Raw genomic sequence first — 14357 nt, forward strand, 5'->3', positions numbered from 1 at the left:
TTGCTCTCCTTCCAAACCCTTTCCACCCCCAAAAGAAGCACTATATTTTAGCTTCTAAGAAAAGCAAGACATTGTTTGCTCTTTTGTTTCTTCTTTCTGCTCATGTGTCCGACATGTGTCTAGACTAGCTGAAAGTTCTTTGATTTCTGAGGCTTTCTAAGTTGCCTTTCTGCTAAAGTGTCTTAGATAGTTTCTTAAAAGCCAACTCTTCCCCCACTAAATATAGTAAACATAATTAAACGTTTTTCTTATACCCAGGGAAGGGCTGCAGATTTTGTTTAAATCTTTTTTGCTGATTTTATAGTGGATTTTCCATTTGAGAATAAATCATAATCAAAAAAAAAATCACAGCACTGTTTGAATCATGGCATTATTTATTTCCTGATGACTACAAAGATGGTTTATAATTAAACTGAAAAATCTAGTTCTCAAATTGAGAAAGCTCTCAACTTCCCTAAGAGACACAGCGTTTCCTGCAACTGCTCTCAGTGGGATGATTCTTGGTTGAAATGAATAGACTTAAAAACGACCTCTCTTTAAAGTTATTAATCTGATATTCTTTCTATACTCTTCATTTTATCAATTTCTTTATGTTTAGGTTCAGAGGGGAAAACCAAATGCCTCTACCCTGTGAAGCAGGTGTCGGTTTAATTATTTGACACTCTGAGTTCTAGGATGTGACGAACGACTGTGACTGTCGATATTTCCCTCTGCCAGCTTTTAGAACTTGGAATCCCCGCTGCAGAGATGAGGATACAAGACCAACATTGATACCAACACTGGTTTATGTCAGCTCAGTCAGTATAGCTGAAGAAGGTAAAGAACAGCAGCTCCTCTGCAATCATAAGCTGTCGAAGCTGGAAGGGGCATGTAGTCCAGCCTCTCATTTTACTTAGACGGGAATTGAGACCCAGGAGAGGAAGTGGCTTTCTCAGGTCAAAAAGAGAGTCAGTGGAAGATTCCATGCAAGTATGTGAAAGGGAACATGACGGAAAAGCAGACTTTCAAATGTGTGTGCTCAAGATGGGATGCAGAGCTTTCCCTTACTTCCTTGTCTAGAATTTCCTGTGGATTAAAGACACTTCAACACCTCAGTTAAATGTAACTAATCCCCAGGAAATTATCAGACCTGTGTTTGTTTTAAAAATGATTATTTTCTGATGTTGGTATTTTGTCCTGGAAGATATTTGGACATCTAACAGCAAGGCAGACGCATGTCTCCATAGCGTGGCAGTGCCAGCAGGGACAACACTTCATCTCTTTCAGAGTCCTCAGCACAGTGGATGGCGCAGAGTAGGCCATCCACTGTGAATTAATTATGCATTGAGGAGACACAGCGGCCATTACAGTCTGACAGACCTGGATGTGAGTCCCAGTTCTGTCACTTACTGGGGATGTGGCCTTGAGCAAGTTATTTCACCTCTGAGACCAGTTTCCTTATCTGTGAAATGTGGTGATGAGTATGTCTGTGTATCAACACACACACATTCCTTTAAAATAATACACGGGTCTGAGCCCCCAACAGTGATACCTGGCACATATACTTTTGGGGTATTTGGGGGGTTTTTTTGAGGGGAGAGTCTTATTTTTATTTCATGTTAAATTGCAGAGCTACCATTAGGATTCAACTGAGGCACTGGTGTCTAAGATGGTGACAATCTGGGCTTTATCTCTGTGAAATACCTAAACTAAAAAAAAGTGTCCTTGTGATTTTTCCAACTCTGTCATTGATCCATTCATGTCCCGTCCCCACACCCCTCTCCCCTTCTCTCCCTTTGCCTCAAAGAAAACTAATGGAGCCATATAGAAAGCTCCAAGATATAACTGACCTTGTACACCTTTAATTGAGGACAGAATTTGCTAAAGAGCATCCAAAACCCACCAGTGGCTTGCTTTACAATCTGCGTCCTGGCTAGACTGGCTGTTGGCTGTATAATTTGTCTAGTTTTGTCTGGAGTCTTAGACTATTCAGCTGCTTCAGGGCAGAATCTTTTGGGGTGTCGTTAAATGGGATTGATAATTGGCTTCTGATGAATATTCATTGTGACTAATGACTTTGGGCAAATTTTACGCATGCTATCTTTCTGTTCTCCCACTGAGTGAGATTTTGATAGGATCATTTTCCTCAACTTGCACATCAGTTATATATTCACAATAACTTTTTGTTGACTACACTGCAAATTATATACTTTTATTATTTTTAAATTTTGTATTCTGTAAGGAATGAGCATAGGCTTTTAGGACCTTTCTTTTTAGAAACCTAGTTAGACTTATTTTAAAAATAAGTGGCCAGTCATACTTTACAGGATGCAATACATTATTTCTGATTAAGTATAGCTATATAGTAAGACTTTTCTTATAATCAGCTTAGCCACTATTGTTAAGTAAGGATACACATAGTTTGTGCCATTTAGTATTTTGGAAAAGAGCCAAACAATTCCTTGTTTTGTTTGTTTGTTTTCTTAAACAAATGGGTGAATACATTTTATCCCCATTGCAGAGATTTGACCCTTAGGAAACCCCCCAATGAAATGAACAAACATCTTAAAAGCTTGATTTTTTTTTTTTAATGAAGAATAAGTTTTAAATCTTGGCTTTTAGGTTGGTAGATGTTTTTTGAAGGTAAGGAGACATGAAAAGAATATTGTCTAAAGATAAGATATCTGCTGCTTTATTGCTTGAAATGGGATTTTGACCCAAACTAATTTAAGCTGAAGAATCAGGTAATCAAGTTCTATGTCAGCCAGGACCATTCTGCTGAGTGACTTTTTCAAAGAGAATCACAAATTAATTCATGTGATGATGTTACCTTACATTTGTATGGCACCTTGCAGATTTTGAAGTGCTTTTATTTATTTATTTGATGTGTTATGAGTTAGAATAGATGTGTTATTGAATGAATGAGTGAATGAATAAATGACTTGGTTTTCCAAAAGTGGCATATTTGTGTGTCTAAGCATACTGTTATTTTGGAATTGGAGTCATATACCTCACTCTGTGAGACTTGTGAAAATGTTGGTACCACAATGTTAAAAGCCAAGCCACTGAACTGTCTTTATATTATGAATATACTCTCAGTAAGAATTGTTTTTTATACAGGACACATCGCATTGCCTAGCACTTATGTGTGTGTGTGTGTGTGTGTGTGTGTGTGTGTGTGTGTGTGTGTGTGTGTATTTATGCTATGCCACTGAGAACATGGAGATGAACAGAGACAGGGTCTTTCTGTACTTCAGAGTCAGGGGACAAACATGCAGACAGTTACAGTCCAGTAAATAATGGGGGCCTATGCCCAGGGGAGCCAGGTAAGGCTTCAGAGAGGAAGGTAGTGCTTCTATAGAGACCTGACGGGGGACAGGTGGAAAGGGAAGGGAGGAAAAGGAGTATGTAACTTCCGTGGTCCCCAACCCCCGGGCTGCGGACCAGTACCAGTCTGTGGCCTGTTAGGAACCGCACCACACAGCAGGAGGTGAGCATCGGTTGAGCAAGCAAAGCTTCATCTGTATTAACAGCCTCGCCCCATCACTCACATCACCGTCTGAGCTCTGGCTCCTGTCAGATCAGCAGTGGCAATAGATCCTCATAGGAGCAGGAAGTCTACTGTAAACTGCACATGTGAGGGATCTAGGTTGCAGCTCCTTATGAGAATCTAATGCCTGATGATCTGAGGTGGAGCTGAGGCGGTGATGCCAGCACTGGGGAGCGGCTGCAAATACAGATTATCATTAGCAGAGAGTTTTGACTGCACAGAGACCATAATAAATCACTTGCTTGTGGACTCATATCAACCTTATCAGTGAGTGGCAAGTGACAATGTAATAATAATAGAAATAAAGTGTACAATAAATGTAGTGCACTTGAATCATCCCGCAACCACGCCCCCCTCCCCAGACCTACAGTCCGTGGAAAAATTGTCTTCCATGAAACTGGTCCCTGGTGCCAAAAAGGTTGGGAACTGCCACATAACTCTTCCTGACTCTGCAAAGGATTTATTCTGACGATAAACTTGGAGAAGGCAGCGAAGAGTGTGGCTGCAGATGCCGCTCTGGAAGCAGACTAGAGCTGCTGCAGGCATCCTGTGCCAGACCTGCCCCTGAAGACTTCTGAGTAGGGAGAGATGTGACTGGACCTGCGCTTTAGGAAGAGCACTCCGGCAGCTGGTTAAAGGATGAGGAGAGAGAGCTGGGGCCCAGGCCCAGTGGAACCCAGCAGCCTGACTTCAAGCTGGAATCAGAGGAAAGTTGGTTCATTCTCCACTCACTCAATACCAGCAAGGAGTTTTCATCTCTAAGAAGCCCTGGAGGGACTGGCCATGTGTATATATGTCAACCTGTCTGTATGGGAACCTACTAAACTAGAGTGGGAAGGGATGGACTGAACCTGCGAGCCTTGGCGGAGTGGCTGGAACAGCTCTTGAGCACTTGCTGGAGCATTTCCTGTTCCTGGAGCATTTCCAGCACTTGCTGGAGCATTTCCTGTACCCGATTGCAAGAACAGGGTCTGGAGGGAAAAGGGAGGGGTGGGGGAGGGCAGTGGCCCTGGCTTTAATACACGGCTCTCACAACTGTGAAGCATCAGCAGAATATCCAATTTAAAGCTGTTCATGTTACACTAACCTCTGGGATTCTTTTAACTGGGCCTTGGCACATCACTCTTTCGCCACGTAAATGTCCTTCTGTCAGCAAAGGCCAGTTAACAGCTTCCAAAAGAAGGAGGGTCCTCATGGGAACAGGCTTCCCTGAAACCAAAGAAACATTAAAGAAAAAAGACAGAAAGAAACGTGTTGTTGGCTTCTGTCACTTCATAGCTATATCTCCAAAGGTTGATTTTTTTCCCCTTTTTTTCACTATATTGAATTTTGTAGCAATTATATCTCTTTATATTATCTTTGTTTCCTAAATTTTTAATTGTATCAAATACTGATTGTATATCTCTAGCTCTTAAGGAAAAAAAGGAAGATAAAATAGGGACATGTCAAAAAAATAGGGAGCGGAAGGATTAGTCAGTAAACAGTGGCAGAGCAATTGATTAACTATGTGGAAAAAATAAATTCTCACCTCAGTTCTTAAACCTAAATTAATTCCAGATGGATTAAAGAGTTAAATGCTGGGGAAATTTTTGGTGGACTTAGGATAAAAGCAGTGGAAGCTATCATGAAGGATAAGATTTGTCTACATAATTTCACCCAGAAATTCAAAGAAAATTAAGGATAAATTATTTTCAAAAACATTACATTGCATATCACTCACCAGTGATCGCTTATAAATAATAAAAAATTCTAATACTCATTTTTTTAAAAATGGGCTAAGAATATGAATCTACCATTTACCTAAGAAATAGTCAAGAAACGTATGACAAAATGTTCAACCTCAGTCATGATCAGAGTAATTAAAACTAAAGTAAGATAAATAAAATCTGAAAACTGCTAATGACTATAATGCATAGTGCTGGAGAGGGTCAGAATCGTGATGTGTGGCTGGGGAGGTGTAAAGACCCTCCATCCTCCATTTATTTATTATAGTAATATTTTTGTGATACTTATGTATTATATTTATTAAGTACCTTAAAATATTTATACCTTTGTCTCTGAACTCTACTTCTAAGAACCATATATAAAAATTATTGACCTGTTGTGATTGTATAACTTAATGGTAGAAGGCTAGTTAAACATAGTATGGGAAATTCATTGAGTATCATTAAAAGATGTATTTCTAAGAATATTTAAAGATGTGAGAAAATGGCATCAAAATGTTAGCTTTTAAAAAAGCAAAAGAATGCTTATTTACAGTACTCCTAATTCTATTAGAAAAGGAAAATACAAGTGCTACGTGTATAATACCCTAAAATGTAAATCTTCAGATGGTGGTGACTTATTTTCTTTTATCCCTTTGTTTCCTAAATTTTCTATTGTAAGTATACATTGGCTTTATAATCAGAAAAAAAAATTTTTTTTGAAGAGCAAACTCTTACTTAAGGGTGATTGAATTAACTTAGAGTTATTTCTCCAGATATTTCAGCTCATTTTAAATATGTTGATGAGTATATGTTTAATTTTATTGCTGAAATCAACTGGCACCGTTTCCTCCCTTTGATTCTTTTCGCTCTGAGTCTCTGATTTGCTTCTGTTGCAGTTAACTGCCTGCATCCACGGGTCTGCTGCGATGCTCTACCCCATGTACTGGCAGCACGTGTACATCCCCGTCCTGCCCCCGCATCTGCTGGACTACTGCTGGTAAGGCTGCCGCGGACCCGTCCTCCGTTTTTCTTTTTCCAGGGACTGATGGGGCTTGTTAGGTCTGTAACTTATTATAATGCAGTTGGTGACTCTAAATTAAAATACTAACTTCAGAATAGCATCTGTTTTAGACCACCTGTTTGCATGGCCCTTTATTTTCCCTAACAGTTTTCATATATGTCATGACATTCTGAAGAGTTCAAGAGAATGGGTGATACTTTTCCCATTTCTCAGTTTGGGGAAACGAAAGCACCAAGAGGTTGTGTGCTTTTTTTTTTTTTTGTCCAAAGACAAATTAGAAACTGGGGACAGGAACAATTGAGATCCCCACGGTCTTCAAGTTTCAGCCGTGCCCTGGCATGTTCCTTAAGACTTACGCTCAGCTGTGGTTTGGGAGCCCAAGCCAGACAAAGCAAAAACCCTCTGAAGTTTTCTGATGAAAATTTCACTGTTCGGTGGAATGTGTTTTAGTGGAAGGAAGAAGGGAAGGCTTTGGAGTCAGCTCTGCCACCTTGGGTGAGTCACTTGGCTTTAAGACTTTGTTTCCTCATGTGCAAAACAAAGTTGTTAAATACGTAATTTTATAAAGATGAATTGAGATAACAGACGGAAGGACCTCAAGCACAAAAGCCTGCTCATGGGTGTTGCTCAGTAAATGTTTTCTACAAAAGCATCATCATCATCCTCACTATGTGTCTTCAACAGATTACTGAAGAAGATTGTGTGACTGGTTTAGATCCATTTTCCTTATGAATAATTTCTTTCTCTAGTTTAATGTGATCAAAGACATTGTCTCCAAACAGCTCAAGTCAGCAGAAGTCAATAAGGTAGCACCGTATTTACATAGGGAAAGGCACTAACTGCCTGCCAGAAATTGAGAGCTTCAGGAGAAAGGGACCCATTTGAGGGATCATAGCCCTGTTGCTTAAGAACAGATGATTCAGGACATTTACCACTGGTTCAGAGTGATTGAGTCCGGGTCAGTCCACTTTTGCTGAGCTCTCCAGCCTGTTTTGCAGCCGTCTCACTGAGAAGGTTCACTGGGGTAGCCGAATCGTCTGGGAGCTTAAAGGCGGTCCACAGTCACTGCTAATTTGAATGCGCTGGGCTCCCCTCCTCCCAAGAAGCCATGGGTGTAACAAAGATGTAGCTCAGGGCCATCAGGTAGCAACAGTGGCCCTGTCTTGTGCACAGCACTAAGTGAACTGGGCTAATTCTTTCTTTCTTATAAAACTTTCTTATCAAGGATAAGATAAGAATGATCTGATCTTATCCATACCTCTCTCCTACCTCCTATAAGATTAGGGGCAACAGGTTTCCCACCATATGAAGTATGTAATCCTGGCTTATTTTAAATTTCTTCTTAATTCATCGGGTAGCTGGGCCCCACATTTTGTTCACTATGTCTCTGTATACCTTGTTTTATTTTGGAAATTATTTTTAGTTAATGGTGACTTCCAGGTACTGCTGGTCTAGATTTTATTTTTCATCCTTCTGGAGTAGGTAGGTAATTTTTGCAGATAGGAAAGGATAAGGATATAAACCCCTTAAAACAAATTCACCTTATTACATTAAATATCAGTGTTTGCTTTCTTTCTCAGAGAATATTTTCAAACCCAGGGCCCATGCCAGACACCCTCCCCTGTATCAGGTTTTCAAGCAGCTCCCCTTCCCTTGGGGACTCCGGGGAATGCTGAGGTCTCTCCAAGTGAAGATTATTAGACTCCTGTCCCCACTGCCATGGCCTGGTGCAAACCCCACTCTGTGATTTGGCTTCTAGCACAGTACCTGGGAACCTTCATCACCTCCCTGTCACTGTCACCTGCTTGTCTCCGGAGATCTCCATCGCCTCCTATTTGTTGGGACGTCCACATCTCATTTCCATCCCCTTCCTCCCACTGAGCTCACACTTGCTGTGTTTTGTTATCTATAGAGAGGTTTCCTCCATCCCTCAGAGAGACCACATAGTGGCACAAATATAGATGGGGCTGCGGGGAGGACATCTGAGTCCCTGTCTCAGCTCCACTGTTGCCTAGCTGTGTAGCTTAGGGAGTAACTGTGCCTCTCTGAATCTCTCCTTGTGTGTAGAGGGCTGAAAATACTGGAACTTATTCTTTATATTGTTTTCAGGATGAAATAAAATAATGTATACGCAAAAGCACTTTATAGACTGAAAAGCGCTATCAGCCATCAGCTGGGTGACACACCTGTGTCATTAACCATTTGAAGCTCACTCAGTTCCCCTCTGATTCTGACTTCCTTCTCCTTGGCCACCTGTCCTCCTCCCTTCTTCTCAATACTCTTTGGTCTTCACCACGGCTTTCCCCCTCCACCCTTGCTGCTCCCTTTCCCTTTACCTCTTCACTAACTCGCTCTGGCTCTTCTTGCCTTCCTGCTTGCTCTGCACCTTAGTGAGTTTTTTCAGTACAACACATGTTTCCTGATGCCAAGGCCAAGGCATGTGTTTCCTAATGTCTCAGGCACTGTGCTAAGTGCAGGGAAGACAGCAATGGAGAGTCAGTCTCAATCAAAAAGGAGTCATAGAACTGGGTGTAGAAGACAGGCACACTAGCAGATCATTCGCATACAGCTATAAGATCCATGAGCGAGGAGGTATTCCAGAGCTTTTCACAGTTTTCCAGGCCGTGCTACTGACCCTGGGCTCCCCTACCCTCTTCTTATCTGCTCCTTGTCTGGCAGATACTGTTGGTGAAAGTCTGAAAGCTGTTGCAGACAGGTCCCACTAGAAAGTGGTGCTGTCTTAGCTTGGCCCCCTCCCCTGCAGCCATCCCGTGCCCTCACTCCAGGCACCAGGCTCAGGGAGGGCGGTGCATTCTCGTCTGTGGCAAAAAGAGAGGCCCTGTAGGTCTGTGTTCCCACAAGTGCCTTTCTCCTCGTCCCACAGCTTATTACTTGCTGCCTGTCTGTCTTCTCCTCCTTTCCTACCAGCCCTGAGGAAGGAAAAATAGTCTGTCCAAGGCCCCTGACTTCAGCTGGGCCTGTGTTCTGTCTCCTGAGGATTCTCTGGGACCCATCTGACCTCTGTTCTCCCTGTACCATTAAACGCCCCTTTCCACTACCTCCCTCCTCTCCCAACAAATGTACTCTGGTGCCCCATTCCTTTGCTTTAGTTTGCTGTTCTTTTTGAGCTTCTGAGCCAACTGTCTTGGGTTTTTTCACTGCCATGTATCTCAAAAGAAAGGACCATAAAGACCATGTTTGCTATGCTAGTGTGTGTTGGAATGAAAGGCTGGGGGTCTGGGGGCCTGGGCAGAGGCAGACAGTGATGCTCAGAGAGGAGGAGGGAGGCAAGGGGAGCTAGAGGGGAAGAGAAACCACAAAACACACACCAGAGGCAGGTGGAAGGGAGAGTGAGGAAGAGAGCTAGAAAAGGTAGGAGAGGGTAGAAAGGGGACATACATCTCCCAAGACAGACTCATAGTGACACCCAGCCCCTTTAGTGCATAGAACCTGCAGCCACCCCCTCTCCCCCACAGACATACGATACTCACGTAGGCACAGACACTTGATCCCCTTCACAGGCATGAGTTCGTTCCCCACAGATATGTGCCTCAGGGTCCCCCACATGGAAGGAGATGTATAGCCCCCATACACGCCGCACCCCGGATGTGTGCTCCAAAGGGCAGCCTCAGAGTTCCCCCCAGAAGGGACTCACCTGTGGGTCTTCATGCTGTGCTTCAGACAGGAATACCAGGGGGCTTCTGTGTTCAGGGATTGGTGGAGCTGGGTGAATTGGTATAGTTCCTCTGCCAAATAGCACAACTCAAGCTTTCCATTATTTGGACAGTTTTGGTTGCTAAATTGTTAGGTAGTTTAAAAAACAGCAGCTATAGTCCAGAACTGTGGAGAGGAAAATGCTGTCAGTGACATCAATGATAACATAGCTGCCATTGTTGATCTCCTAAGCCCCAGTCACTGGACCTTTTCCTTTACATATGTGATCTCATTGAAATCTTCCAGCAACCCTGCAAGGCAGGCATTATTAGCTCCATTTCACAGATCAGTAAACTGAGGCCCCAACAGCTTTAGTAACTTGTTCCAGTATAGAAATTATGTATGTATGATTCCATTTTTTATAAAAACAAACAAGAATTATATGTATATGTATACATAACACAAAAATTAGATGTATATGTCTACATATAGAGAGGCAGAAGTCTGGAAAGAAATACACCAAAATGTTTAACAGTGACTTGTGATGGGAAGGAAGGAGAGGATTCCTGCGTGCTTTTTATTTTATTTTCCATGTTTTCAAATATTTTTACAATGAAGAAGTATGGTTTTTATAATTGAAAAGCTTATTTTGAGAACTCAGTGTTCGTTCTAACCAATTGTTCTTTCTAGCTGCCATCTCTCCCTTCTTGTTTGCTTAGAGGATTTATTAGATGTTTTACTTTCCTGTGAAAGCTGAGCCAAGATCTTTTCAACATCATCTCTGACGCTAGCACTCTCAAGAACTGTGTCACCAGCCTGACTGAGGGCAGTGATGTTGGCAGGACTAACTTAGAAGGGAAGATTTGGCGAGGAAGCCTGCTAAAGCCCTTGTCATCCCAAATTTCCACTCCAAAAAATCGAAGCAAAGATTTGTATTTATCAGTGCCTGAGTGGGTTCTGTGATGAGGCTCCATCTTGGGACTTTCTGTGTTTACGTGATCGCAGTCTCTCTCAGCGTCTCCTGTTTTCATGAAAGAACTTTTTGACATACGACTAAAAGATGATTATAGGCCAGTAGGGATTGGTGTCTGTTCGTTAACTGCAAGATGTAAGAATGACGAAACTAAAGACCCCAAGAGAAAAAACAGATCCTCCAGTCAAGGCTTGATTTGATCACCTTCAGCCTGCTACCACCGTTTTGGTCAGAGACTACAAATGTCATGAAATTTGAGTCAATGCTGGTAACTTTATTGTATTGTGCTCGGTGACTTCCACCTCCATTGAGTTGAATGCTTGGTGGTAAGAGCCAGCAGGGATAACTAGCATTTTAAGTAAAGTGCTAGAAGCCTGAAACATGTAAATTTGAAGGAGGTTTGCTCCTCTGCAGATGATTTAAATGTTAAGTACGTCCCCATGCAAGGGATACACGAAATGGAATCTGAAAACTATTATCTCCTGTAGAAATGAACTCTCAATTTACTCACTGCACAGGAAGGGCGGATTCTAGTCATTTTCACTGCCAGCAGGTGCCCTTTCTGTGCATAATAGGCTTCGCAAGTGTAATTAACACATGAGGACCACTGCTGCCAGTTTTTCTTCAGGTACATGCTGCTAGGAGTTTTCAGGACAACAGTGTAGGCCGTAAGAGGTTTTTGTATTGTGCCTGAAGGTGAGGTGTTCATTGACTTCTGGACAAAGATGTGGTAAATGAGGCTGAGTCCAGACCCTGCTGTTGGTATCACAGGTCATGCTCCTTTGGCCCAGAAACCCCAAAAGCTGTATCGCAGCTTTTGGTAGACTAGAGGCCAGTAGAGCAAAGCTCTAGTTTGCATGTAGTTAATAAATGGATGGTAGGATGCTGAAAACCCTGCAATTATGTGGAAGACTCTAATTGCACATTCACAAATACAACAACCAATTATCTGAGTTAACTTTAATTAGAGCTATAATCATAGATTTTAATTATCTGAAAAAAATCAGTTTAGTACAAACGGGCTGCCCTAAATATTTCCCAAATTAATTTTTCAGGTCCCTTCCCATTTTTGGAGAAGGGTAGTAGAGTAGAAAGTGCCTAGGTTTTAGATTCAGGCAGACCTGGATTCAAATCGCAATTTCATCTCTTATTAGCTGTGTAACCATTAAAAATCTGTTTACCTCTCTGATCTGCAATGTCTTTTTCTGTAAAATGGGTATAATTTAACTAGTCTGAAGAGTGACTGTAGGCATTAGAGATAGTAGTCAGCAGATGGCACTTGGGGGCTACTTAGTAAATAGTGATTGCTCTTATCACCGTTATTATAAACATGGAATCTGGATTTTAGTTTCCGGAAGGTTTAACTCATATTAAACATTATTCTTCTGCTGCCTTGTGAGCTCAGGGGAAAACTTTATAATTTATCTTCTCTTTTTATCCCTCAGATTGTTTTTATTTTGATTTTTTTTTTATTTAACTTGAATTATTGTATGGTTGTTTTCATTTGCAGCTGTGGCATAAGAATGAAAAGAAAAGAAACAAAAGCAGATGGCATAGAAAACGAAAGGAGTAAGACATTTCCAGCCCTTATGAATATTTAAAAACATGTGCTGCTGGTTCCTTTCTACTTTAGATCTGTGCCATTCCCTTGACTTTGAAAGTGAAACCGAGAATGTTCCCTACCTTAGCTTATAGCAGCCCTGACCTTGGCCAATGTTGGGAAAGCCTTCCCATCTCTGGGACAAAAGGATTAACTTGCTGGTGAGAACCAGCATTCTCTTTCATCATAATAGTCACCATCCATCAAGCACCGTGTATGTGACAAGCTCTTTATGAATGTTACTGCAAATCTTCAACCTCAAACTATAAGGTAAAGATTATTAGCTCCATTTTATGTCTTAGGAAATTGAAGCTCAGAGAGGTTTAGTGACTTACCTCCTGGCACATGGCTAAGAAATATTGGAGCCTGTACTTGAACTCCAAGGCTATCTGATAGTGATAGTAAAGCTTTCCTTGTTAATATCCTCCAAAGTCTTAGAGAATGAATTGTACCCATCACCAAGATTTTGTGAAAAAAATTCTTCATGTAGGCTTCTTGATGGCTTGCTAATTGTAGACGTATGTTGTCATTCATTAATTATTCATTCAGCAAATATTTATAGAGCACTTATTATGTACCAGGCACTATGCTAATTAAATTTTACTAATAAAAGGTCCCAGTAGAAGCCATGTGGCATTTCCCATGTAAATTTCTTTTTCTCCCTTCTGCCTTCAGAAGTAGTCCTAAATAAGGACCACAAGTCAATTCCCAAATTGAATTGTATATTTGGTTTATTCTAGGCACTTGTTAAAATACCTTTGTGATTAAATATTTTCAAAGCAGATCAAGATAAGTTTATGTTTTTCCCCACAGGTCAAGAGCCAGGTTGGTAGCTAACTCCTGGTGCTTTCTCAGGGCATGGTTGAACCGAAAAGTTAAATAGGACATGTACAGTTAAGTTTGGTTTTTGCATTTGACTTTATAAAATGCTTTGTATTTCCTGGCATTTCCGATGACTCTGGAAGCCATTCTTGCTCTCAGAGTGGGGGTGCCCAGATTCTCTGTGAGAGGTACTAGTTTCAGGCCCTTTATCTGTGCTATATATGGGGTTCTCAGTCAACCCCCACATGCTGCATCATATATTCCATCTCATTTTTGCAGCAAAAAGTCTGGAATATATCTGACCACAGGGTGCATGGTCCATGTGGGTGATGGGGCACCAGTCTGGACACAGCTGTGAAGTGACATCCAGTTAATCAGAGCTGGATTCATTGTAATCACTGTCTTCATTGATGCCATGAAATTTTGCATAGGGAATAAATCGATGCTAAATTAAGTGGTATTGTTGATATTCTTGGTGGCAGAGACAGAAATCAAATGAATGTGTGGTGTGGGCTGGGCACGGTGGCTCACGCCTGTAATCCTAACACTCTGGGAGGCTGAGGCAGGAGCATTGCTTGAGATCAGGACATCCAGACCAGCCTGAGCAAGAACGATACCCTGTCTCTACAAAAAATAGAAAAATTAGCCAGGCTTGGTGGTTTGTGCCTATAGTTCCAGCTACTCAGGAGGCTGAGGCAAGGGGATCACTTGAGCCCAGGAATTTGAGATTGCAGTGAGCTATAATGATGCCACTGCACTTTAGCCGGGATGACAGAGCAAGACTCTGTCTCAAAAAAAACCCACAGAAAAACAAAAAAGTATGCTGTGGTGGAAACAGGAAAACCTGGACTTACCCCTGGCTTCCCTATTTATTAATACTAGCTTTGAGATCACTGAGCCTCTCTGAGCCAACTTTCTCTTCTGTCAAAGGTGAGTAGTAATTATTACTGACAGAAAGCGGGTGCTCCATAAATAGCAGGTATTATCTCTGTTATTTGTGACTATACAGATATATATATATATAGTCAATATATATTAATGTATCTCTGTGT

General features: G+C 41.6%; 1 protein-coding gene across 10 annotated transcripts in view; it reads left to right on the forward strand.

Annotated features, from left to right (window-relative positions):
• DENND1A (DENN domain containing 1A) overlaps positions 1 to 14357 on the forward strand; it is a 492893-nt gene that overhangs the window by 264651 nt on the left and 213885 nt on the right. For all 10 annotated transcript variants that reach the window (XR_006737850.1, XR_006737851.1, XR_006737852.1 and 7 more), the window contains one exon: positions 6132 to 6232. Coding sequence is in view for 6 of the 10 variants with exons in the window: in XM_045563071.1 (XP_045419027.1) it covers positions 6132 to 6232 (101 nt within the window). In the remaining 4 variants the exon portion in view is untranslated. The remainder of the gene's footprint in view (positions 1 to 6131; positions 6233 to 14357) is intronic.

The sequence above is a fragment of the Lemur catta genome, chromosome 10 (assembly GCF_020740605.2).
Source record: "Lemur catta isolate mLemCat1 chromosome 10, mLemCat1.pri, whole genome shotgun sequence".
Taxonomy (NCBI): Eukaryota; Metazoa; Chordata; class Mammalia; order Primates; family Lemuridae; genus Lemur; species Lemur catta.